This window comes from Panicum virgatum, chromosome 8K (genome assembly GCF_016808335.1).
Source record: "Panicum virgatum strain AP13 chromosome 8K, P.virgatum_v5, whole genome shotgun sequence".
Taxonomy (NCBI): Eukaryota; Viridiplantae; Streptophyta; class Magnoliopsida; order Poales; family Poaceae; genus Panicum; species Panicum virgatum.
The window spans coordinates 29,699,386-29,723,914 of NC_053143.1; the positions used below are offsets into that span (position 1 = coordinate 29,699,386).

General features: G+C 47.2%; 3 protein-coding genes, 2 long non-coding RNA genes and 1 pseudogene across 9 annotated transcripts; 3 read left to right on the forward strand and 3 right to left on the reverse strand.

Moving 5' to 3' along the window:
• Nucleotides 1-9,142: 9,142 nt before the first annotated feature.
• Nucleotides 9,143-9,677, reverse strand: LOC120646248 (annotated as a pseudogene).
• Nucleotides 9,678-10,967: 1,290 nt separating this feature from the next.
• On the forward strand, nt 10,968-12,266 carry LOC120644379 (HVA22-like protein e). 5 transcript variants are annotated; one of them, XM_039921008.1, is made up of 4 exons: nt 10,968-11,177; nt 11,322-11,471; nt 11,624-11,861; nt 11,983-12,266. In XM_039921008.1, exons 1-4 carry the CDS (start codon nt 11,131-11,133, stop codon nt 11,998-12,000), a joined length of 453 nt encoding a protein of 150 aa, XP_039776942.1. In that variant the 5' UTR covers nt 10,968-11,130; the 3' UTR covers nt 12,001-12,266. The 5 variants fall into 5 exon arrangements, with proteins under 5 accessions (XP_039776942.1, XP_039776941.1, XP_039776939.1 ...); XM_039921007.1 differs by having other exon boundaries at nt 10,970-11,177; nt 11,319-11,471; XM_039921005.1 differs by having other exon boundaries at nt 10,971-11,228; nt 11,319-11,471.
• A 1,999-nt stretch (nt 12,267-14,265) lies between these two features.
• Nucleotides 14,266-15,244, forward strand: LOC120646249 (HVA22-like protein e). Its single transcript, XM_039922910.1, has 3 exons — nt 14,266-14,416; nt 14,533-14,775; nt 14,943-15,244. The coding sequence occupies exons 2-3, from the start codon at nt 14,672-14,674 to the stop codon at nt 15,208-15,210; spliced, it is 372 nt and encodes a 123-aa protein (XP_039778844.1). The 5' UTR covers nt 14,266-14,416; nt 14,533-14,671; the 3' UTR covers nt 15,211-15,244.
• A 689-nt stretch (nt 15,245-15,933) lies between these two features.
• LOC120644382 lies at nt 15,934-17,593 on the reverse strand. The gene is made up of 2 exons (XR_005663683.1): nt 17,477-17,593; nt 15,934-17,252 (listed from the first exon to the last, which is right to left on the reverse strand). It is a non-coding gene; the product is annotated as an uncharacterized LOC120644382 (long non-coding RNA).
• Nucleotides 17,516-20,084, forward strand: LOC120644381. Its single transcript, XR_005663682.1, has 2 exons — nt 17,516-17,831; nt 18,741-20,084. It is a non-coding gene; the product is annotated as an uncharacterized LOC120644381 (long non-coding RNA).
• Nucleotides 20,085-20,281: 197 nt separating this feature from the next.
• On the reverse strand, nt 20,282-21,323 carry LOC120644380. Its single transcript, XM_039921010.1, has 3 exons — nt 21,119-21,323; nt 20,909-21,031; nt 20,282-20,818 (listed from the first exon to the last, which is right to left on the reverse strand). Exons 1-3 carry the CDS (start codon nt 21,258-21,260, stop codon nt 20,589-20,591), a joined length of 495 nt encoding a protein of 164 aa, XP_039776944.1. The 5' UTR covers nt 21,261-21,323; the 3' UTR covers nt 20,282-20,588.
• Nucleotides 21,324-24,529: the final 3,206 nt, after the last annotated feature.

Here is a 24,529-nt window from a genome sequence, read left to right on the forward strand (position 1 = left end):
TATGGTTATTCTGTGTAGCTTTGTGTTGTCACTTTACTCCTCATGTACGTGTTAAATAAAGCTCTGTATGACTCTGGACTCCACTTGATGTAACATGTATTATGACGGAGACCTTATTCGGTAATTAATACATGGTTTAACCTTGATCTTCGGGTCGGGGTGCTTCAGGTGGTATCAGAGCCATGCTTGGCTGTTGGACGCGAACCGATAGTAAACGATGACTGTAGGAGCCCTAGGATGGTCAATCCTTGAAAATATATTACTCCTTAAACTTTATCCTTGTTATGCTAACCCTACCCTTGAAAATCAGATGGCGGATGACTGGACCACCACCTACTGCATCAACGAAGATGGATTCCCCAGGGTGCTTTATGCTGCCATGGTGCGACTTGGTATTCCGGAACGACCGGAGTACGTGGGTCGCGAGTTCGTGGAGCATGGCACCGAAAGTTGTGAGGTCACTATCCATATTGGTGCCAGAGTTAAGTACTTGGAGATGCAACCCTGGAGCGTCACCGCCACTGGAGCCCGTATGCCTGACACCATTCAACTTGCAGCTCGCAAGGCGCTGCAGTACCTGTGCCAAATGTTTGAATGGCACTTGGGTTCCACTCACATGAAGTACTTTCCACCGCTGGACCGTAGCCGTCCTGCTTGGGCGGTGAGGATCCGCAACCTGGAGAGCCCCGCAGGGACAGAGAAGAACCCCACAGTTGTCGCTATGTCTGGCTATTTGCTTAGCCTCGACGATTTGTGCGACCAACTGCATCAGCATGTGAGAGATTTAATCCAGCGTGCTGAGGAAGCGGAGTCCCGTTGGCGTAGGGCTAAACTGGCCATAGCCCAGGCTGAAGCCCGAGCAGCCGAAGCTGAAAGCCGCCTTGCCATGGCTGAAGAGAACCTTAGGGAGCAGGCAGATCGCCACAGTCAGCTCCTTAGGGGTGTCTACCTAGTGGACCGTGCCAAGCGCAAGGAACGCCATCCCAGGACTGCCGCGGAGCTGCCAATCCTAGAGGGAATTCTGCTATGTTCCTCGTCCCAACCACGCAGGAGGATTTGTGAATCAGTGCCGCCCACGCCTCCCGCATCTCCCCGAGATCCCGGAAACAGTGACCCCGAAGACCGTGTTGTAGGGTTCAGTAGTCGAGTCGTCCCGGCCGACCCTTAAAAGTCGAGCCGCGTTATTGTAATCCGTCGTGTCATGTATCCCTGCTTGTTTGAATGAATGCTTGTGTGGTGCTTGAGTGATTTGTTTGTGTGCATTGCGCGGTACAAAATATTTTATATATACAAATATACCCCAGCATTATACTAGGGGAGTCACCTAATCTTGCCCTCCTTGACCGTAGATGTCTCGTCGCTCGAGCCGAGTCCAGGCACTCCATGCTCAGGAAGACGGTGGCGAGGTCAACCCGAGAAACCAAGCCCCTCTGAATGTAGCCCCAGAAGCACCAGAAAATGGACAACTACCGCCGCTACCTCCCCGTGCCCCAGCACCCATTGACTTGGCAGCCATACTGCAGCAGCAGAACCAACTCCTTCAAGTTCTTGTGACCACTCTCACAGCTCAAGCTCAAGGCAATCTTGGCAACAATAGACCTGCAATGCATCATAATGGCAATGGTAGTAGAATTACAGATTTCAACCGCCTGCAGCCACCTAAGTTTGGAGGATCTGATAATCCTATTGAGGCAGATGATTGGATGCGAGAAATTGAAATGAAGCTTGAAGTGGTCCATGCAGATGATAGAGACAAGGTTTTGCTCGCAGTACAGCAGTTAAAGGGACCAGCCCTTGCTTGGTGGCAGAGTTACCGGAAATAAATGAAAACGCTAATGAGATGGTATGGGCTGACTTTGTCAAGATCTTCAGAGAACATCACATTCCCAGCAGTGTTATGAAGCTCAAGAGGGATGAGTTCAGAAAGCTTCGTCAAGGTGGTATGACTGTGACAGAGTATCTTGATAAGTTCACAGAGTTGTCTCGTTATGCACCAGAGGATATCAATGATGACAAGAAGAAGCAAGAAGCCTTTCTTGGTGGGCTTAACCCTGAAATCAGGACCTTGGTTGAAGTCACCATCCACAGTGACTTTAATGCTATGGTCAACAGGGCCATCACCACTGAGAGAAACAGAAAGGCAGAACTTAGTGAGCGCAAACGTCGGTTTGAAAGAAAGAAGCCCCAGCAGTTGGAGAAGTTTCAGAGGACCCAGTATCCGGCTCACTCAGGCCCAAGGAGCCAGGGTGCCTTTTCATTCAAAGCGCAACCCGGTTTTTTCCAGAAGCCCACTCAGTCAGCTCCTGTTATGAAGACCCAGAGTACCTTCCGCACCCAATAGACTGGCGGAAGTCAAGTAACCAATGGGAAGACCTGTTTCCACTGCCGCGAAGCCGGACACTACAAGGCCAACTGTCCGTATCTCAATCAGCCCGCCCCTTCTATTTTCTCCAACTCTGTTCAAGGACCAAAGCAGCCGACTGGAGCCAACCATGCAACACCAGCTAAGAGCCAGCAACAGTCCATCGGCAAGGCAAAAGTGAATCATGTGAATGCTGAAGAAGCAGAGGATGCACCAGGAGTGATTCTCGGTGAGTTTCTGGTCCAATCAGCTCTAGCCTCAGTGCTTTTTGATTCTGGAGCATCGCATTCCTTTATCTGCTCCCACTTTGTGGAAAAGCATGATATACCTACTATAGCCCTTAAGAGGCCACTAATAACCCGTTCCCCTGGAGGTCATATACCTTGCCACTTAGGTGTCTTAGATATCCCTATAAACCTAAGTGGGGTAGTATTCCTTGCCGACCTAGTAGTCCTTACTTCCAAAGGGATAGATGTCATACTCGGTATGGGCTGGCTCACCAAGCACCGCGGAAACATAGCCTGTGCTGAGAGAGCAGTGACAGTCACCAACTGCCAAGGGTTAACAGTCACATGCCAAATCCAGCCTAGCCTGTCAGACTCCATGGTGAACCAGATCCAAGCAGAATCCCCAAAAGATGCGCCAGTAGTTCGGGAGTTCGCAGATGTGTTCCCAGATGAATTACCCGGTATGCCTCCAGAAAGAGATGTAGAGTTCACTATTGACTTAGTCCCTGGAACCAAGCCTATAGCAAAGAATGCCTATCGGTTAGCAGCCCCAGAGCTTGCCGAGTTGAAGAAGCAGCTTGAAGAGCTTCAACAAAAGAGATTTATTAGACCTGCTGCTTCTCCTTGGGGAGCCCCAGTGCTCTTTGTGAAGAAGAAAGATGGAAGCATGAGACTTTGTGTGGACTACCGTGATCTGAATGCAGTCACCATCAAGAACAAGTACCCTCTACCTCGGATTGATGACCTGTTTGATTAGCTGAAGGGAGCTAAGTTCTTCTCCAAGATAGATCTAAGGTCAGGTTATCATCAGCTCAGAGTGCGACAAGAGGACATCTCCAAGACAGCCTTCAGAACCCGTTATGGCCAGTATGAGTTCACAGTGATGCCTTTTGGTCTGACTAATGCCCCTGCCTTTTTCATGACCCTCATGAATAAGGTGTTTATGGAAGAGTTAGATCGGTTTGTCGTGGTATTCATAGATGACATACTGGTCTACTCTAAGAGTGCTGAGGAGCATGGACAACATCTCAGAATTGTGCTAGGAAAGCTCAGAAAACACCAGTTGTATGCCAAGTTTAGCAAGTGTGAATTCTGGCTGCAGAGAGTCAGTTTTCTGGGTCATGTCTTAACAGCTGAAGGTGTTGAAGTGGACCCAGAAAAGGTCAAGGCAGTATCAGAATGGAAGCAACCAACCTCAGCCTCGGAGATCAGGAGTTTCTTGGGATTAGCCGGCTATTACCGAAGATTCATCGAAGGTTTCTCTAAGATAGCCCGGCCTATGACTGAGTTATTCCGGAAGGACACGAAGTTTGTTTGGTCTGAAACTTGCGAGAGAAGCTTTCAAGAGTTGAAGAGACGACTAACTTCTGCCCCAGTGCTAGTCTTGCCAGATAATCAGAAGAGCTTTGTCGTTTATTGCGACGCATCCCGACAAGGATTGGGTTGTGTGCTTATGCAAGAAGGAAGAGTTGTAGCTTATGCCTCAAGACAGTTGAGAGCACATGAGCAGAACTACCCCACCCATGATTTGGAGTTAGCTGCAGTGGTGCATGCCCTCAAGATTTGGAGACATTATCTGATTGGGAATAAGTGTGAAATCTACACGGATCACAAGAGCCTAAAGTACATTTTCACCCAGTCAGACCTCAACCTTAGACAGAGAAGATGGTTGGAGTTGATCAAAGACTATGATTTGGAAATTCATTACCACCCTGGAAAGGCTAATGTGGTGGCTGATGCGCTCAGTCGTAAAGCATATTGCCATCACTTAGTCACACAAGCCCCAGAGCTGAGTGAAGAAATGAGGAAGTTGAACCTAAGGGTTGTACGCCGCTCTTGCAACTATAACCTTAGTGTCCATCCCGTCCTGGATGACCAGATAAAGGAAGCTCAGATGGAGGATAAAAGATTGGTATGGATTAAAGGTCGCAACAGTGAAGGCAAAGCCCCAGATTTCAGAGTAGATAAAGATGGAGTCTTGTGGTTCAAGAAGAGATTATGTGTGCCTAAGCAAGGTCATTTCCGCAGGACCATCTTGGACGAAGCCCATAACTCAGCCTATTCCATTCACCCCGGCACTACAAAAATGTACCTGGACCTTAAGGAGAAGTATTGGTGGAATGGTATGAAGGGGTATATCGCTCGATTCGTCGCTCATTGTGATGTGTGCAAAAGAGTCAAGGCAGAGCATCAGAAGCCTAGTGGATTACTCCAGCCGTTGCCGATCCCAGTATGGAAGTGGGATGAAGTTAGTATGGATTTTATCACCGGTCTACCAAGAACCCAGAGCGGTCATGACTCAGTTTGAGTGATTGTTGACCGACTCACTAAAGTGGCACACTTCATTCCAGTGCGTACCACTTATGGAGGTGATAGATTAGCCAAATTATATATTGAGCGTATTGTGAAGTTGCATGGAGTACCTAAGAGGATTGTGTCAGATAGAGGCACCCAGTTCACTTCGAGATTCTGGAGCAGGCTACATGAAGCACTTGGTACAAAGTTGGACTTCAGTTCAGCCCATCATCCTCAGACTGATGGCCAAACCGAAAGAGTTAATCAGATCCTTGAAGACATGCTAAGAGCCTGTGTTCTTACTTATGGCAAAAATTGGGAAGACAGTTTGCCATATGCAGAGTTCTCTTACAATAACAACTACCAGTCAAGCTTAAAGATGTCGCCGTTTGAAGCCCTCTACGGGAGGAAGTGTCGCACACCTCTGATGTGGACCGAAGTCGGTGACCGCATTATTGAGGGCCCAGATTTTATTAAAGAAGCAGAAGACAAGATAGCAGAAATCAGAGAGAATCTAAAGGCAGCTCAATGCCGCCAGAAAAGTTATGCCAATAAAAGAAGACGTACTCTCACATTCGAAGTTGGAGACTATGTGTACCTTAAAGTTTCCCCAATTCGCGGCACACGCAGATTCCAGGTACGAGGAAAGTTGGCTCCACGTTACATTGGACCTTTCCCAATTATCAAGAAAGTGGGAGCGGTAGCTTATAAATTTCAGTTGCCAGCAGAGATGTTAGATGTACACGATGTATTCTATGTGTCCCAACTCAGAAAGTGCCTGCGAGTACCAGAAGAACAAGTGGCCCCAGAGACAATCGACCTGCAGGATGATCTCAGATATCAAGAGGTACCAGTAAAAATTCTGGACACTGTGACGCGAAGAACCCGCAACTCAGAAGTCAGGATTTGCTGAGTTCAGTGGAGCAGGCATTCGGAAGCAGAAGCAACTTGGGAGAGAGAAGACGCGCTCCGAGCCGAATTTCCCAGTCTCTTTAGTGGTGAAGCTGAATCTCGGGGACGAGATTCAACCTAAGTGGGGTAGGTTTGTAACATCCCAGTTTTCATCATGATTAAGGGGGAGTGTTGAAATTTATAATACAAACTTCTAGAAGGTTCTATAAAAATATGAATAAACCATGGCGTAATTTTGTTCACCTTGACAAGGTTCTAGAATGTTCCACAAGAATCATAAGATGACGAGAAGCTTGGATATTTTCTTGTCATGATAAAAATTTAGAATTTTCTAGAATTAGATATTTATAGGGAACTTAGATATTTGTAGGGAACCTCCTAGAGTGTGACATGTGTCACTCATCCAAGAGGGTATGGGTGCCTATATAAGGAGGGTGCCACCCCTTGCCATGCCATACTACTCCACCCCATCCCACACACATCCAAGGGCATGGTAGAAGTGAGCATAGGTAGAGTGTGCTAGGTATGTTCCTTTGTTGCTCCAATAAGGTAAGCGTCTTTATAAGTGCTAGTCTTCCGGTTAAGCTTAGTACTTAGTGTATAAGTTGTGATCCATCGAAGGTTGGCTCTGCCACCCGGGATCACAAAAGGGTCTGGGCTTCATCGAAGGTTGGCTCTGCCACCCGGAAGCCAGCTTCATCTGTTGGTAGGCTCTGCCTCCCGGAAGCAAAAGGCAGCTCTGCCGTCAAAAGGACCCGGTACACTAAGTAAGTAGAAGCTGACCGACTCTGAAGTGAGTTGGTGTAGATCCTTAACTTAGTAGAGCCACCTCAAATTCCAACAATCACTAAAATAAAACTTATGTTGCAATTAAACTAGCAACGTAAAATAATACTAACGTTATACGAGGTATTACATAACTATTAGGTAAACTATTTTATACTCTTGCCTTACATTAGTACATTTGTTCCCTCCAGTAACCAGCATACGCATGCTTACACCTACAACAAAAATCATCTCGTTTCCATAAAAAGTCTCTCAAGACCCCGTACCATGCCATAATTCCCAGACAATCATGACAGCGCCTACCTCTTTTACCATAACTTCATCATTCCCTGGAAGCCACAGAGTACCCACACCATTGACCTTGAAAAGACCCGTCATGGCAACACTCACCTCACTAAAAATCGGGGTCGCCACGCACAGTGCCGGCCGAGATTTTTTCCGCCGAACCGCCTCACCCGCTCGCTCTCGCTCGCACACGCGCGACACGCCGGCCCCACGACGGGACCGCACACTGCCGCCGGCATCATGCCGTGCCGCCCACTCCCGCGTCCCCACCTCGCCCACGCCGCTGCAGCGCCCTCGCCGGCTTTGCCGCCTCGGCGCTCGCGCCTTCAGCGCTGCCACTGTTCGCGTTGACGACAAGCTGCCACAGCCCACGCCGTCGCCATCCTTGCGCAACACCGCTGCTGCTCTCCTCGCCTATAAAAGGAGCAAGGCCGTGACGAGCCCCGTCACCAGCCCAAGCACACCGAGCCGCTTCGCTTCGCTAGCTGAACCACTCCTCCCGAGCCCAGCTCACTCACGAAACGAAGCTTCAACAGTTGGCCCTCTTCCTCGAGCTGTTCCGCGCCAAGGTGAGATGGCAGGCAGCTCCCCCGACCATTAACTCCACTAATAAAGGCCCAAAACACCCCCAGGCCGTGAGCACTTAATCCAAATCATTCTACAAATCAATACTGTAAACTCAATATCTCCTTCATATCAACTCCTTTTCACGTAACTCTTTTTCCTCCTATTTTCATCTCTATTTGAGCTTATTTTATTGCTTGCTTGCCGGTTGTGCCGTTCTCGCCCGTAGATCACGGAGTGACCGAGGAGGAGCCTGCCAAGGAGCCAGAAGACCCGTACCACGAGCAGGAAGCCGCCGCCGCCGACGCGTACGCAAGCGAAGGCAAGTTTCATCGACCCCTACGTGAGCGGTTGCATCCATGTGAGGACGTTTAGCTGTAGCCTAGGTCTAGGATTGATTACATATACCAGTACTTGAGTGATTGAGTGTGCTCATGCATGCATCTGAGTAGTCATGCATATCCAGAGCTGATAATAGGATTCGAAGGGATCTGACTGAGACCAGGGCAGCTGGGTATGTTGGAGCCGGCGCTACCGTGGTGGTAGACTGGCAGGTGAGTGCTACCGTGGTGGTAGGCTCGAGTTGATATGTTGAGGGATGATTGCTGCCCTGGTGAACCATAAGGACCGAGTTGTTTTGACATCTCACCTAGCTTACTTTAGTACGACCACATGTTCCATTATGGGCCGGACTTAGCCTAATCCCACTGGTTAGCTTGACGGTCGCAGGGATGGTTTACAGGTATAGACCATTGGGGTCAGGGCCCGAGGGTTTGTGCGGCCGGGCTGGGGCGTGACCACGGCTGGGTGTCGGCTATGTCGGTTGTCCGTTCGGACAGCCGAGCGTGTGGGTACAGTGTACGACCTCTGCAGAGTGTATAATCCATTCGAATGATCCGTGTCCACGGTATGGACAGGCTACGGTGTGGTCCTAACAACTAGTGAGCTACCTATTGTGGGTTGTGACGGGAAGAGTTGCATACCATTAGTTGCATTGTTAGTAGAATGTGCTTATTATGTGTCGTGCATGTCAGTCCCCTCCCGTAGGATGAGGTCGAGCTTGCTGAGTACTTTTGTACTCACCCCTGTTGATTTTTCTCCAGAGGATCCTGACTTTGTGCCAGAAGACTACGAGTAGATCGTGTCCGCACCCAAACTGATCGAGTGGAGCCGTGATGGATGAAGAGCTAGTCCTGCATATCGCTATGCTAGTTGTTATCCTATGGTTGTTCTGTGTAGCTTTGTGTTGTCACTTTACTCCTCATGTACGTGTTAAATAAAGCTCTGTATGACTCTGGACTCCACTTGATGTAACATGTATTATGCCGGAGACCTTATTCGGTAATTAATACATGGTTTAGCCTTGATCTTCGGGTCGGGGCGCTTCAAGAACCCAAAATTTTTTTAGCTAACCGGCAAAATTAAAGGCCGAAACCAGGCAGCAGCAATCGATTGCAGGGGAGCGTGTGCCCACGGCGCCACCGACGGGACGAGATCCTCTGCAGTCGGCGGATGCTGACTTTTCTCTGCAGTCGCCGTGATCCACCGTCCAGCAACAATCCAACGCCTCGTTCCCAGATGGCTTGCGCGCTGCTCCCTGCAAGAGTCTGGCTCAGCTCGCTCGCGGCTGACGACGGATCAATTCCCCCTTCCCCTGTCCTCTTCTCATGCTTACTGCTCGCCGCTACAGCGACGGCGAAGGACTGCCGATTCGACAAGCATTTCAGGCTACACAGCAAGCTAGCTGTGGTTGCTTGCACTTGCACAAGACACGTCTGCAGGCATGGGCTCGATCGGGCTCACCTCTTCGCCCTCTTGGGGTCCCGGATTAGCTCCGTGGAGGCGGCAGCCTGCCCCGTCGCTGGCGCCTCCGCGGCCTCGTTCCGCTTCTCATCGCAGACATTGGTGGCGCCGCCCGTGGGGGCATCGCCGCCGCGCTTGTCGCCACTGCCGTCGCTGCTGCTGCCATTCTCGGACCCCGGCGCGGACGACGACCCGCCGCCAGCCTCGTCGGGGAACATGGACCTGAGCTGGTCGTCGTCGAGGCGCTCGAACTCGCCGGCCGCGCTGTCCGCGGGCGCCACCTCGACGAAGGCCACTGAGTCGCTGAGCGACCTGCGGTGCGCGCGCCCCGCCGCGACGCTGCGAACTCGGCGAAGTCGTCCACCCACGCGCGCGGCCTCGTGGTGGCCCCCCTCCGGCCAGTGGTGAACCGCGGACGGGATCCTGGGCGACAGCTGCGCCATGCGCGCGCGCAAGCGCAACGCGTACACGACCGCCGGACGATCCGCCCGCAGAACCCCGCGGTAGCTCGCTGGCAATGCGCACACCACCCCGCGGTAGCTCGCTGGCAATGCGCACACCGGCCGGCAGCGAGTGACCCAGCTCTTGTGTTAGCTCAGCCTCCCGAGGGAGCTCGACTGCCGCCTTGCTCACCCGCGGGAGCTCGCCCGCCGCCGATGGAGCCGCTGCCGACCTCTCCTTCAACCCGGACCGGTTGCGCACTGATCCGCCCTCCCTCGCTCCAGCTGCCGCCGCCCTCCCTCGCTCCAGCTGCCGCCCGAGCCCTGCTCGCCCGTCGCCGCGCGCCCGCTGCTGCCTCCTCTGCCGGCGCGACCGCGGCGAGCGGTAAGTAGGAGAAGAGGACAGGGGAAGGGGAATCGAGCCGTCGTCACCCAGGGGCCGCGAGCGAGCTCTGTCGAAAAACGCGAGCCAGCCTTTTGCAGTGAGCAGCGCGTGAGCCATCTGGGAGCGAGGGGTTAGATTGCTGCTGGACGGTCGATCACGACGACTGCAGAGGAAAGTCAGCATCCATCGACTGCAGAGGATCTCGTCCCCCGGATCGGTTCCTCGGCGCTCGGTCAGGCCGGCCGGCCGAGCAGACGCCGCGTGGGCACCGCGTGGGCGGCGCCAGGCGACCTGCGCCGACTTGACGCGCTCTTTCATGTCCCGGGCCGCGCGGCCGGGCCGTGCCGTGCCCCTGCCCCAAGTCACACGCGGGCCGGTCTCTCCCGGCGCCCGAGGCCGCCGGGGGCACGGACACGGACGGCGGGCGCGCGCCTGCTGCTCCGGCTCGCGCGCTGCCACGGCGAGGTCACGTGGGGGCCACAGGGCCGGCCGCTTTGTGCCTGCCGACGGCCCCGCCAGCCGCCGTGCTTCCGGGGTGAAACAAAAGAAAGCGCCATTGTTTCAAAAAAAAAAAGAAGAAGAAAGCGCTTGGTTGCCGATGATGATGAGCATCGTGCGCTGGATCAGATATTCAATCCACTCGCTCCTCCGGGGGTGGGCCCACACTGGACACGCGCTAGCATCCGGAGGCTCCATGTGTTCTCTTCCCGGTCTCACGATCCGTCCACGGAATCAAGACGGTCGTATCGTGCCAAAGGACTGCTATCCTAGTGGTACCACGTTGCCACGTGTGCCCGTCCCCCTTTCTCCATCTAATCCTGACAAAAATTAAGCACCTCCCCAATGGCGTCGCGCCACGTGTCCACCATACCAGTCGCACTGTGGCTTCCTATATAATTAACCTCAGCGTTCCCCTTCCCTGAAACATCACCCAAATCCAAAGCAAACGGAAAAACACTCACTCCCCTAGTCACCTGTCTGTCCATCGCTCTAGCTCAGCTCCCAGTCAGTGATAGCTGCAAGCGACAGCACAGCCAGCGCCACCAAGAGCTGGGAGGAAGGTTGTAGAAGATGGGGAAGCTCTGGACGATCCTCACTCACCTCCACTCCCTTGCAGGGTATCTTCACAACTTCAGACCATCACTCTCTCCGATTGTATCTGTTCTTCAGTTCCTGTTCTATTCCTCTTTTCTTTTTTAGCTTTCAGTTCAGCTCAGATCAGGTGTCTGAACTTATCTGCTGATCTTTTTGGGTTCTAGCAGGCCAACGGTCATGCTCCTGTACCCCCTGTACGCGTCGGTGCAGGCGATGGAGAGCCCATCCAAGCTTGACGACGAGCAGTGGCTCGCCTACTGGATCCTCTACTCCTTCATCACGCTCATGGAGATGGTGCTCGAGTCCCTCATCTACTGGTAGGTTCAGACTGATGACTGATGATTTCATCCACGACATGATCTTGGCTTAATCTCCTCGTTGTTTTATTTTTCCGTTGCTACCTGAAGATTTTCTTGACATGATCTTTGTAAATAGCTTATCTGAAAATTTGCTTGGAACTGATTTTCAGGATCCCGATTTGGTACGAGCTGAAGCTGCTGTTCATCGCGTGGCTGGTGCTCCCCAACTTCAGGGGCGCGGCCTTCATCTACGATAAGTTCGTCAGGGAGCAGCTCAGGAAGCACTGCCTCTCCGCCGGCGGCGGCTCCAGAGGCAAGGTCAAGAAGGACGACAAGTCGCCCTCGTCTTCTCCCAAGGACAAGGAGAAGCCCAAGAGCAAGTTTCTTGCCTTCGTCACCCCCAAGAAGGTGACTTTACCTGAACTGAACTCGTCAGGAGAGATTCAGCTTTTTCCACACTTGCAGTTCTCCGGCTTTTAGGATGGATTTTCTTTCTTGACTGAACAGTGTCTGGGTTGAATGTTTTCAGGATCACGAAGCTTACTGAAGCAGGCCGCAGGGTGCGGTGACATGATCCCGGCGGCTTGTCGATGCAGAGCCTATAGTGTTTCTAGTGTCCAGCTGTGTTTGTTCATGCTTAGTCACTCGAAATAGAGCTGTTTGATGTATATGGCGATCCTGTGTGGGAACATCTAGCAGAAAAATTGAATGGAGACGAGAGCAAACTTTCCGTGTTGATCATGTGAATGTGACTCGAGAGATCTGACAAAAAGTCAATACAATGTTCTGGGACAGGCTTTCCAGTCTCAATAATCTCTGTTCCATCTTTCTAAAATAGCTGTTGTTTTGCTCAGAAGGGTTTAAATATATGGTTGTGCGCAAATTTAAAATAATCATAGCTCCATGATTTAGTTGAAATTAGCCTAAAGGACTGTTTGGATGGGCTAAATGCCAGCCCAATCCACGTGGGCACGCCAGAAATTCGTACCATTTGTCCAAAATAAAACCGGCTTTCCTGCTGAATGAGCTAATATCTTGCTGTTGTGCAGCATGAAAGTTTTTACCGGCTGCCATTACAATTCTTGGCAGTGTCTTTTCCATACTACCCTTGTAACGAACATGGTACCATTGATGCCATTTCGAGAGTTTTTGGTGATCGAATGACAACACAACACTTGGACTACCATTGATGCCATTTCGAGAGTTTTTGGTGATCGAATGACAACACAACACTTGGACTAATATGATTGTTAAGATGATCATTCTCAGGTTTTTAGGTTTAAGTGATGACAAAGAGAAAGAGAAGATAGGCGTAGAAAGGCCCGAAGGACCGCCCCTACGGGGGTTCCGCTACCCGGTTAGCGGACGGGGGTCGAGGGGGAGCCGCCCCTCGCGGGTCTTAGGGCAGCGCCCTGAAAGCTCTTCGGATCAGGAGCACCGGAAGAACCGATGCCTAAGCATCGGTGCATCCGACGCTTGTCGGAAGAACCGGCGCTATGAAGTTTCGTGCAGAAGGGGATCGAAGCCAAGTCAGCTTATAGGCACCGGTTGAACCGACGGGTCAAAAAGGGGACATCGGTGCATTGGGCGTCCTATGTTCCAGAGACGATATCAAGAGACTAGGAGAAGATTCTTCAGCACCGGTTGAACCGGTGAAGTATCTGTGCATACCATCGGTGTAATGACGTCAGCTGTCAGGGGAAGATTCTTAAGCACCGGATGAACCGGTGATGCATCGGAACAAAGCATCGGTTCAACCGGTGGTCACTGTGTCAGCTGTCAGGACTTCAACGTCTACTTCGGTTTATGAGTGACCGGAAGAACCGACGCTACCCCTGCCAGAGGCATCGGTTCTTCCGGTGGTACGCAGATTTTCAGCTAACCATTGGAGCAACGGCTACAAGACTTGGTGGCCTATATATACGTCTCACCCCGGCCATTTGAAGTTTGCTGGAGTTGCTGGACATCCCACACACACCCAAGAACATCTCCAAGCCATACAAAAGCATCAAGATCATATCCTTAGCCCTTAGCACACTTTGAGAGTGTTGTGTAAAGGATTAGCTCTTAGTGAGTGAGATTGCAAGGCTTAGAGCCTTTGTGCTGTGGTTCATTAGCGAACCAAAACAAGAGGTTGGTGCGCCGGCACCTTGGAGCATGAAGCTCGCCGGCAACGTCATCGACCCTCCGATTTGGTGTGGAGCGGCGACGACATCTTTGTGCGGGGGACGTGGAGACCCCCATCATTTGTGGAGAAGCTCCTTAGTGGAACCCGGGGCCAAGGTGACCGTGATTGTGTTCACGGAAGAGACTTGGTGACCGAGTAGCAATACTCTTAGTGAGTGCTACAACAACGTGGATGTAGGTGTGCCTTTGTGGCTAACCGAACCACGGGATAAACACCCGCGTCAAGAGTTTGCTTTCTCCTATCTTGCTCTTTAAGCTTCCGCATTTCATACTAGCAATTTGTGTGCCTTTACTTTCATAGAATATTTTCTTGATAGGAAAGGCTATAGGTTGCTAAACTCTTTTTGGGATAGGGGTTTTCACACTAGAACAACCTAGTTGCACATCTAGATAGCATGTTTTAGTTTAAGTTTTGTGCAAACTAGTTGGAGCCATAAGTCTAAGTTTTTAGAGTGCCTAATTCACCCCCTCACCTTCTTAGGCTAGAGCACCCGATCACTTTCAACCCTTTATGCAGCTACCTTTGGATCTTTCACCAGCCGTGTAGTGCACATCTTTGTCGACAGGATAAATTTCACTTGGCCTGCAAATGCAGAAAACTCGTGCCATCAACCTCTCCCCTGTGTAAACATCGTCATCCAAACAACACACATAGGTCACACCGTCCATCATAAACCACTGGCTTGAGTAACAAGGCGATAAACAGCAAGATTGTTAGAATCACTCCAAATGGGAAAGCTTTGGACGACCCTATCTCACCTTTACTCCTTATCAGGGTATGTGATGTGTATGAATTCATAAGGATGACCGGTTTGGTCTTTTTATTTATTTTTTGTTTCTGCGGTTCAACTCATAATTGTGTTTCTGTTCTCGTGTATCAACGTTTCTACAGGCCTACTGTCACTCTACTTTACCCCTTGTAAGTTCAGAAGTGCTTCTACTTTTGGGTCGGTACACTTTTCATAACGCGGTTGGTTTCTGGAATTTATAGAGCACTTCTGTATGGGTTCAGATATGCGTCAGTGCAGGCGATGGAGAGCTCGTCAAAGCTCGACGATGAGCAGTGGCTGGCCTACTGGATCCTTTACTCATTTATCACCCTCATGGAGATGGTGCTGCAGTCCCTCATCTCCTGGTAAAATTGCTACGCTGGTCACTTCTCCTTCTGCAATTGTTCGGAGTTTCAGACATGCACATCTGCAAATAGAATGTTCAGATGGAGGATTCAATTTTTTGTCCGCAAAATTGACCATCTGAATATCTGATTGGATTTATTCCTGGGACATCTCTCTGTCAATTCAGGATTCCAAACTGGTATGAGCTGAAGCTGCTGTTCATAGCCTGGTTGGTGCTCCCAAACTTCAGGGGAGCAGCATTCATGTATAACCAGTTTGTGAGAGAGCAGGTGAAGAAGCATAATGCCATACTAGTTGCTAGTGATCCTGGTAGCGTTAGCAACAATGACCGTGCTGACGAGGACGACAAGATCATTACGACTTCTCCAAAAGAGAAAAAAAAAACTAAGAGGAGACTACTTTCCATGGTCATTCCCAAGAAGCTCAGGTTTTGATCGACCTGCACTTGTATAAAGAAACTTTCAGTTCATTTTATGTTTTGTATCTTTTGAGAAAATATGGCGTTTGTGCTTATTTAATACTTAGTAGCCTTTTTGCTGTTTGATTCTGAAAAAAAAACTTTGAACACAAGTCTGATGGAGAGTTATTTGCTTCTCTATCTTCTGCAAAGGCTCTTCGAACTTCACTGTGTATTTTTTTTTCTCACTAATTTGTCTCAAGCCTCTCTTTTTTCCCTTTCTGATGAAGCTATGATTCCCACCTTCTTTCTCCGCAAGAGAGGGAACCAGCCAACACATATATATGGACGATGTGTGATGTCTTCGATTTATCATTTATGTGTTGCAGCAAGTTTTGATGATATAGCATCTTCATAGTGTAGTTGGTATACGTCAAAATTAATTTAACACGTTTGTTAAGTGTATGTATAGCGAATTGAATATTTGATATCAACTTATGTTGGATATTTCATTAGTAAATTTGTACATAACTAGCTTGTTAATATAAATGTTTGGAAACATATGCAAGATAATATGGATCTCTAGCTTTTTGTCAGAAATACACAATGAAGGAAAACTGAAATGAAGACAGATCCGAACAAAGACCAAGGTGGACCTTGGGTCCCATTCATTTGCATCTTCCCTTTCAGTAACAATAATTAATAGTGGTTAATTGTGTATTTATATTACTAGTGGAGATGCACATGCCACAGGCATGTGTTTGGAAAAAGATTATTTGAAAATAATTTGATTACATCAACAACTACTAAAAAATTAACTTCTTTATATATTTTCTTATTGAATGGAAATTTGATTATAGAAGATATATATCTACACAGGGATCTCCATGCATATATTGGCCCTCATATGATGTCCGCCGATTTCATGCCCGTTTGCCAAGAAGGAAACAGAAAGGTATGGATTCGACGTCATAAATGCTGATAGGATCTTCGATCTGTTGCTCCAGGAAATCAAGTTATCTCCTAATTGTACGATACCATCGGCCGCTGAGTTGAAAAATCACAAGTACTGCAAGTGGCACATTTCTGTGTCGCATAACACTTGTGAGTGCAGGGTGTTCTGCAGGGAGATACAATGTAACACCCCGGGTGTTTAATGTCTCATGATGGTCATTAAGTTAATGAGCAAGAGATTTGAAGTTAAATGAGCTATTATGGGAAAAAGTCAAATTTGGAGGAAATTTGACCAAAAGTCAAAATTTGAGTTCTAAATTCAGAAAAATTTGTCAAAAATATGGAACTATGAGTTGAAGCATTTGAAACTTAGTGGCATCAAGTTTGGAATCAATCCTAGATCATAAGCCTCCCGATTAAATTATTGAAGTTGGTGACCTGAAGGTGTTGTTAAGTGTTAACTATCTGCAAAACTCCGACTGGATTAAGCCTGTCATAGTAGCGGTAAGCCATTTTCGAAATTAATTTTAAAAGGATTTCTGTTACGGGCTGAGGCCTTGGATGTGCAAATGGAACCTTCAAACATGAGTCAACATATTACAGTAATTTGTGGACATGGAAAGGAGGGTTTTGATATTGTAAATGGGTTGCAAAGTTGGAAAGGAAGTGTGATTCAGTCCTGTCGGACAGGCCAAAGAAAGGAAAGTCTGAAAGTTACAGTGAGGACTAGCTGAATTTGGGACCAAAGAAAATGAGATTTTATATGTGAACTTTGGATAATAAGTACTCTATAGCTAAACTGGATGTTGGGACCATAGAGTTGAACCATTTATTGTTTTGAAATCAGAGGAAAGTTTCTCAAAATTCGAATTCAAAGACAGGCAGTTTAAATCAAATCTCTGAGAAGCTGAAAACAGCCTGAAGTCAGTATGTTCAGATCAGTTTTAGGCCAACTTAGAGGCAGAATTGAAAGGTGTGTCTGAAATAAAAGTTCTATAGAAATATATAATCTACAAATTTTGTTTTGGGATATTTTGGAATACAGTAGCAAATTTTGGAGAAAAGTGCACTGCAAAGCTCAGGTTTTGAAGGGTCCAGTCTGCAACTCTGAAAAACGGCCTGAACCTGCCATGTTCATAGGAAATTTCAACCAGGTTAGAGGCTGAATTTGAGGAGGTGTCTGAAAGCAAAGATTTAGAAAAATGTCAGGGCTACAACTTTTATTTTGTCCTATTTTGAAGTTTGGTAATGAAATTTGGAGAATAAAGGGCTCAAAAATCAGGGTTTAGCGATGGATGGAACTCGATTCAGCAAATTCAGTCAGCTACAGTAAACTGTCGAGTTTATACCTTCCAGTGCGCCGTGGGGATGAATTTGCGGGTGAATCCAAAGAGTCCACGCGTCAGCTATGCAAGGGTTCCACGCACAAGCAGGCTGGCATGAGGTGGTGAAGGGATCACGGTGAAATTTTCAATTAAATACCCTGCAGAAGTGATCATCGTCTTCCTCGCGCCATTCTTTTCCCCATGCCCGAGCTCCACACCTCGCTGAAATTCCCCATCCTCAGATCATCTACCATCAAATTCTTGCAACCACATAATCTCCAGACAACCACGAACCAGTTTTGGGGAAACAATTTGCTCTCTTCCACCACAGCCGCCGGTCATCGAGCTCCCTGCTTCTGTTCGCCGTCATGCTGAGAAGGTGAGGCCGCCAGTGAGGTAGAGTGTTCCAGGGTTTGGGTCGAGTTTCAGGGTGTCTAGGTGAGGGAGTGAGGGGCGAGGATGGTGTAGCCAGTGTTTGCTGGCCGGAGCGGCCGGCCGCCGTGAAGCGTAGCCATGCTACCACCAACGAGCGTGCTCTCGCCGGTGTAGGACAGAGCCGAGGGGGTATGGGGGCTCAGCTGGCGCAGGTTGTTGAGGAGAGGGCCGTGCGACCGGGGCTGGTCGTTGGTGAGGTCGCCGCCGGTGAGCAGCCGGGGGCTGCCGCTGGCGTGCCCATGGTTCTGACCGTGGAAGGGGAGGGAGCTGTTGAAAGAAGAAAAGAAAAGAGAGGGGGCTGAGTGAAAGAATGAAGGAATAGGGTGGAAAAGAATAGGAGGCATGAGGGTTTTTGTAAAACTGCTTAGAAAATTCTTAGAATTTAGATTTAAATTCTGTTTTCTTCCATAATTTCTTATAATTTGTAGAATTGTCCAAATCTAGTAAATCCAATTTCTCTAGGATTTTTTTATTTTCTTTTATGCATTAAAACTCTTAAACTCTAAGAAAATATAAAAATAAAATATTTGGTATTTATTTCTATGCCTTTTACTTAAGGTATTTAAATAAATACTCAATGATTATAAATTGTGTAAAACTATGAATAATGTTTTATTCAATCACAAATGTTTGGTAATTCATAGAAATTAGATTTTGAGGTAGAAATTAATTATGAGACCCTTTTGCTTAATAAAGGAAAATGCTAAGGTAGGTTAGTAATTAAGAAAATTGTGGGTTAAGCTTTTTGTGTGTAGAGTAGTGTCGGCTTGGAACTTTATCATGGAGATAAGTTGTATAGTCTTCTTTTATCAAAAAGTTTTGCATAGTAACCTTGACTTACATCCTACCATAGAGTCTGAAGCACTTGAAGTGCAATTTGTGGAATTATTTGAAGATTCCCAGGAGACTATTGAGCTTATTACTGTTGTTGAAGGGGTTTCTGAAGATACTAACTTAGCAGGGACCCAAGGCAAGCCCCGATGCATTTATACCTATGCTTTCTATAATTATTTTGCAATCATCAAAATTGGTTTATTTCATGATTGTGCATTAGGCTAGGAGTTGATTGCAACCCAATTCTCTTATGCATAATCCCTCCTTGTTAGTAGGACATCTTCGCAATCTGTTCAAACTTAATTAGTACTACACCTATGCTTAGCAATGCTTAGTTGTTACTTTATAGTAACCTTGTTACTTGAATACCTAAGGTTAATCTGGCTCTCACTTTAATCAAGGAAATGGCTTATTTTTAAAGTTGTGGGTAGAAGCTAGTGATGTAGTTCTGCCCATTGAAATTAAGTTGTTAAACACCGTTCGTTGTTTTAACCTTCGATCAAGTGATACTACTTGGTTGCTTACTGCCATTGGGAACCAGCAAGCCCGGTAAGTTAGTTGGCTGTTGGATTGGAAATAATTTATACCCGTGCTTGTTGTGTGGGAGAAAGGCAAGGGCCTAGCCTGAAACTCACATCGGAGATTAGGCCAGACGTGGGGTCCCATGTGGGGGTGCGCCTCTGGGTTCAGGTAACTTTGTTTTTGGTCCTTGAGTACAGCTAATTGAAAGGTTGTTACGTACAGTCCTTGGAACTGTGCATAACTGGTAATTAAGTATCTCCTGCAGGATGTAAATCGGTCTGCATCGCCGCAATTCTCGGTTATGAATGCACTTCATCATCGCTTGAGCATCGTAGCTAAGAAACATAATGGTGATGTTTTTCTTGAAATTAATATTGCTGGATGTTTAGTGCTTCTTGTTATGAAAAAGATTTTATCACCTAGATGTTAAGTACTCCCTCCTTCTATCTATCGGAGTCGTCTTACCAAATTTTTTTTTCCAGAAGTCAGAGTCGTCTAATGTACGGGCCTCGTCCCCAGCCGCCCGCGCTCGTCGTACGAGATGCAGTACTCCTCGTATCAAACGCGGCAATTGATGCAGCGCCGTCTCCCGTTGCTTGAAATATCACCCTCCGTTCTCTCCCGTTAAAGTTCGTGGCCGCGTGGCCGACGCTACGAGGCCACGCCGCCGAGTCGCTCCACGCCGCCGCGCTGAGTCGCTCCACTGCGACACTGCTGCAAGAGATGGATCGCAAGGTAATATTTTTGGTTCCTACGAGTCCTATAGAACCACTTTTCGTCAATGTACACAACATTGTACAGTGGTTTAAAAGATAAAGATTGATCATTCAGCATGGACAAACAATACTTGACACGTGCCTTTTTGTTGTTATCGATCAAGCTAAACTTGAGGTCATTAGTGTGCTGACAAAAATAGCACTTCCTTGAAACGGTTATGAAGTGTGCTCTTCTTAACACCCAATGCATTAGCAAGATTCTGAAAAGTGTTGCGCTGACTAAGAGGAACATTTTTTATGGATTCCATGTCTATTTCTATCCTTTTCCTACCACAATTCTTAGACCACTTGTTCACAACACCATTTATTCCACCTCCTTGTCCTTTTTTCTAAATGTGCTGCACAACTCTCTTAGAGGCACATCAAATTTCCGTGCAACTCCCTTTGAAACCCCACGACGTAGAGTAGGAGGATCAGTTTTTACCAATAGCTCTAGGTATATGGCGATCTTCAAATCATCTGGATAGAACCTTCTTTTGTTATTATTGGAACATGTAAATCAGAACCATGTACAGTGATCAGTAGAGACTACTGAAACTGAACCTACTGAAGATTACTGAAAACTGAAACTAGAAGCATGTGCATACTACTCCCTCATGTTTGCTTGCATATCTTGTATGAATCATGAGTCTTATTTGGAACTGACATAACTGAAACTGAATTTTAACTAACATATGCATACTATTGAACCATCTAAACTGAACATAAACAAACATACCATGTGTTGGCACACCTTGCTGGCCATTGGTGGCATCTACTTGCAATCCTTCTGTCCCTCCATCATTCATAGCAGTAGGAGCTTTGCACGCCAAAAAAAAAATGAAATAAGATCACCTAAGAAAGAAAGGTAGTTGATCTGAAAGGATTAATAAAGGAAACTGCAAATCACCATTTGAAAAACCCTCTACTTGGACGCCATCTGCAGCAGCAGCATCTTGTTCTCCATCTGGTCCTTGGACATCAGCAGCAGGTACTTGCACTTCTTCAGTTAGTCCATCTCTATCTTGATCACCTAAGATATGGAACACAGGCACAAAAAAATTCAGATCATGCACAGAGGGAAGACATAGCAGATTGAGGATCATGATTAGGTACTCACCTTGATTCCCATCATTCCAAACCATGTCATAATCGAGTTCATTGGCAGGGCCATCCCACTCACCTATGTCATCCCAATCTATGGGATTTTCTAAGGCCGATTCTGGTGGATTTTGGTTCAAATCGATCTGCAGCCTAGGCATTGTTGGTGTACTACAGCATGAATGAGAGATAGAGAGAGATGGAAGGGTTGCATCGATCTCGCATCTTATATAAACCGTGCAACCTTTAGTGGCAGCAAAAGAAATTTGATTTTCAATTTTGCATCAACTAGAGCTGAACGCATCACGCGGCAAAGAAGAAAAGGCAAGGAAAAGAATTGCGCTTGCATGGTGAAAAGGAAAGGAAATCGCGTGGGAACGGTGAAAAGGAAAGGAAATCACGCAGCAACGGTGAAAAGGAAAGGAAATTGCACTGTAACCGTGTTGCTGGGGAAAGAAGAAAAGGAAAGGAAACAGGCGCGCGCGGCAACAGCGTTTGGAGCGATGTTAGCAGCGTAATTACTCGAGTACTTGAACATGCGCCGACGGAATTAAAGCAAAGCCATGATTAATTGCAAGCGTGGCTCCACCTCCCCCTCCTTGGTCACTGCGCACGACCCTAAGATGACTCCGATAGATAGATGGAGGGAGTAATTATTAAATTGGAGTTAAAATCACAAAATAAGGACTCACTATTAGTAAGATTTATGCAAAATTGTTGAGTCACCCAGTCCACTAAAAAGCTCTCATACTCCTTGTGGTTTTGATTACCTTATTTTATTTTGATTAGTCGGTTCAGTCTTGCTGAGTACCTTTGTATTTAGAGTTTCTCCTTTTGTAGTTTTCAGAAGTGCGACAGCCGTTTGCTGAAGAAGAGTACCCGAAGAACTAAGTATTTGAAAGGTCTCCAAATACTTAGTATGAGCGTAGATGTTATGTTTAATTACCACTTACTGGCTTGTTTGTTTTAAACTCTTAGAATGGTGTAACTTGCACTTAAGTTTGTTTCAAACTACCGGTTTGTAATAATCCGTACCTTTCAGTATTTATGTAAAAATGTAAGGGTTGTTGATGTTCTCCCTTCGCCGAAGCGATTCTGATGTACGGTTGAAATTCAAGTTGTACGTGGATAATTCAGGTCATCCCGAGGACACTCGACGGACTACCGGGTTTAAACTGTTTTAAGTGCGTTTACAAGAAATTAGTGTTTTGGCAGTGATTCGGCGCACTTAAGCCAGTTTAAGTCGGGCGGTTCTGCCACAGCTGATATCAGAGCCGTAGGTTGGGATAAATCAACAGCTCTTACTATTGTGAACTTGAGACTCTAATTTAAGTACAAAACTTTGGTCTATGGTGGCAGTAGTAATAATTGTTTAATTATTTTGCAGATGCTAGCTGTTGTTGTCCGTATCGTTAGAATCGGTCGAAATATTATTAGGAAGAGTTCTACGATGCCACCACTCTTTTATATACATGTGAATGTGTTGGTAAGGACGTAAGACTCGTCGCATCATACTGCATTGCATGGTTTTGAAAATTTTTGGGTTTGGTGAGTGCCGTTAGAGTTGACCCAGTTCTGGTTGTAGATGAACGGGGAGTATCAGGACCAAGATGGATGGAATCATGGTTGCTACCATGATAAGCCGGGTTTCACTCAGCTCTTGTGGCAGATTTTGCAAGATCAGGGTTTTACTGATCCACCAATTTATTTCTAGAAGAAAAAGGATTCCAAAAACAAGGTATCTGCACAACGTACGTCCACATTACAGAATCAGATGAACACCCAAGCTGGAGCCTGGATGAATCATGGGAAGAAGGGTTTGAGTTCGCCGATACTATAGAGAGGACTGCTTTGGCAGCTCTGACGGAACTGTGCGAAAGAAACAAAATTGAGATTGGGACCAGCCCGGCCAGGTATTTTCCTATTCGGAATCAGGAAGATGGTACTGGGAAGCACCGGGTCAAGGCTTTGAAAAATAAATCAAGTGTGGAAAGTGATGTTATTGCAGCTGGCTCTACCAATTATATGACCCATATTTATTATCTTTATTGAGAATGTCAGGCTGAGTATGGCAGGCAGAGACAGAGAAATGCCGATGCAAAAATAGCAGAATCTGGGATGAGGTTTCAGCTGGAGCAAAGTAGGAAGTCCGCTAGGGAATGTGAGGAAGAAGCTAGGAGGCGAGAACATGATATGGAAAGGGTAATTAGGGAACAATTAATTAGGGAACAATCAAGAAGGATAGATCAAATTGAGGTTGAATTGAAGCATGCCCTGGATATTAATTATGTTAGTCAGACCACCTCGGCAATATATCGAGACACCGTGAAAGCTAAGGTAAATCGTTTAGAGACTCAAAGATTAGTTCATATGGATAAAATCTTCTCTCTGCAATTGGCTTTGCAAGAAATGCAAGCTTAGATGCAAGGATATATTGGAGGGAATCCACCACCTCCACCACCTGTTGAGCAAGCTCCCCCACCACCTGCAGAAAACCCACCATCAGTTTCTATGGCAACAGTAGAAAATGTGGGTGAGGCCGGCATGGATCCAGAATTAGGTGTACCACTAGCTCTAGAAATTGATTTATATGCTCATGAAAATCGGGGTAGTTTTGATATGGAAGTGGAAGAAAAGTTGGGAGGAGTACATATGGCACCCAATATGTTTGCTTGGGCCAATGCTAATGCTGATGGATTTGATCCTGAAGGATATGACCCTCCAGATGAAGACATTGAAGTTGTTACTGATAGTGAGGAAGAGGAAGAACCTTCACAAGTTGAGGAAAGTTCTGGTATGGATAGCTTGTCTACTTTATCCTCCTCAGCCTCTGTATCAGGTCAGCCTCATATTGAAATGGTTGATGAAAATTCCGTTGCTCAACCCCCACCTTCTGAAGTGGGAAATGCCGCCCCTGCAGGTCTTGTTGTGCCACCAGGACAGGTTCTGATGACGGTAAACCAAGATATGCTACAAGCAGCTATGGCTCGGCTGGGAATCAACACTGCAGAGTTGGGTATCTATCCATGTGGAGGCTGATTTTGAGTAGCCAAGAATCTAATGTGATTGTAAAAATATAGTATATGGCATGGAACTTGGATAAGGCCGAAGGGCATGAGGGTGTATGTTGACGGTCACTAACGACCAATTTTGACCGTCAACTCCTGCACAAAAAGGAACCAGAATGTGGAATAAATGCTAGAATAGGTTTATTTACTAATGAATTCCACAGATGATGTTCTAGAATGTGTGCAGGTGATTTCTAGCTGATTTTGCAGTATAATAGTGTGGTTAGATCCAAGACACGACGTTCCAATGAACCGGGACACGACACGTGTAAGAATATGGAGTAGAGGGCCCACCAGAGCAAAAAACCGACATTATAAAAGCTAAAACCCGTGCCAATGACAAGTGGGCCCAGCAAGGAACC

What these genes read in the sequence shown, in the direction of transcription:
- LOC120644379 (XM_039921005.1), top strand. Translation starts at nt 11,131, where the DNA reads ATGGGGAAGCTCTGGACGATCCTCACTCACCTCCACTCCCTTGCAGGG. An exon ending in CCGATTGTATCTGTTCTTCA is followed by an intron (nt 11,229 to 11,318) that starts GTTCCTGTTCTA and finishes TTTGGGTTCTAG; the next exon opens with CAGGCCAACGGTCATGCTCC. An exon ending in CTCGAGTCCCTCATCTACTG is followed by an intron (nt 11,472 to 11,623) that starts GTAGGTTCAGAC and finishes ACTGATTTTCAG; the next exon opens with GATCCCGATTTGGTACGAGC.
- LOC120646249 (XM_039922910.1), top strand. Translation starts at nt 14,672, where the DNA reads ATGGAGAGCTCGTCAAAGCTCGACGATGAGCAGTGGCTGGCCTACTGG. An exon ending in CTGCAGTCCCTCATCTCCTG is followed by an intron (nt 14,776 to 14,942) that starts GTAAAATTGCTA and finishes CTGTCAATTCAG; the next exon opens with GATTCCAAACTGGTATGAGC.
- LOC120644380 (XM_039921010.1), bottom strand. Translation starts at nt 21,260, where the DNA reads ATGCCTAGGCTGCAGATCGATTTGAACCAAAATCCACCAGAATCGGCC. An exon ending in TTGGAATGATGGGAATCAAG is followed by an intron (nt 21,032 to 21,118) that starts GTGAGTACCTAA and finishes TCCATATCTTAG; the next exon opens with GTGATCAAGATAGAGATGGA. An exon ending in AGTAGAGGGTTTTTCAAATG is followed by an intron (nt 20,819 to 20,908) that starts GTGATTTGCAGT and finishes TGGCGTGCAAAG; the next exon opens with CTCCTACTGCTATGAATGAT.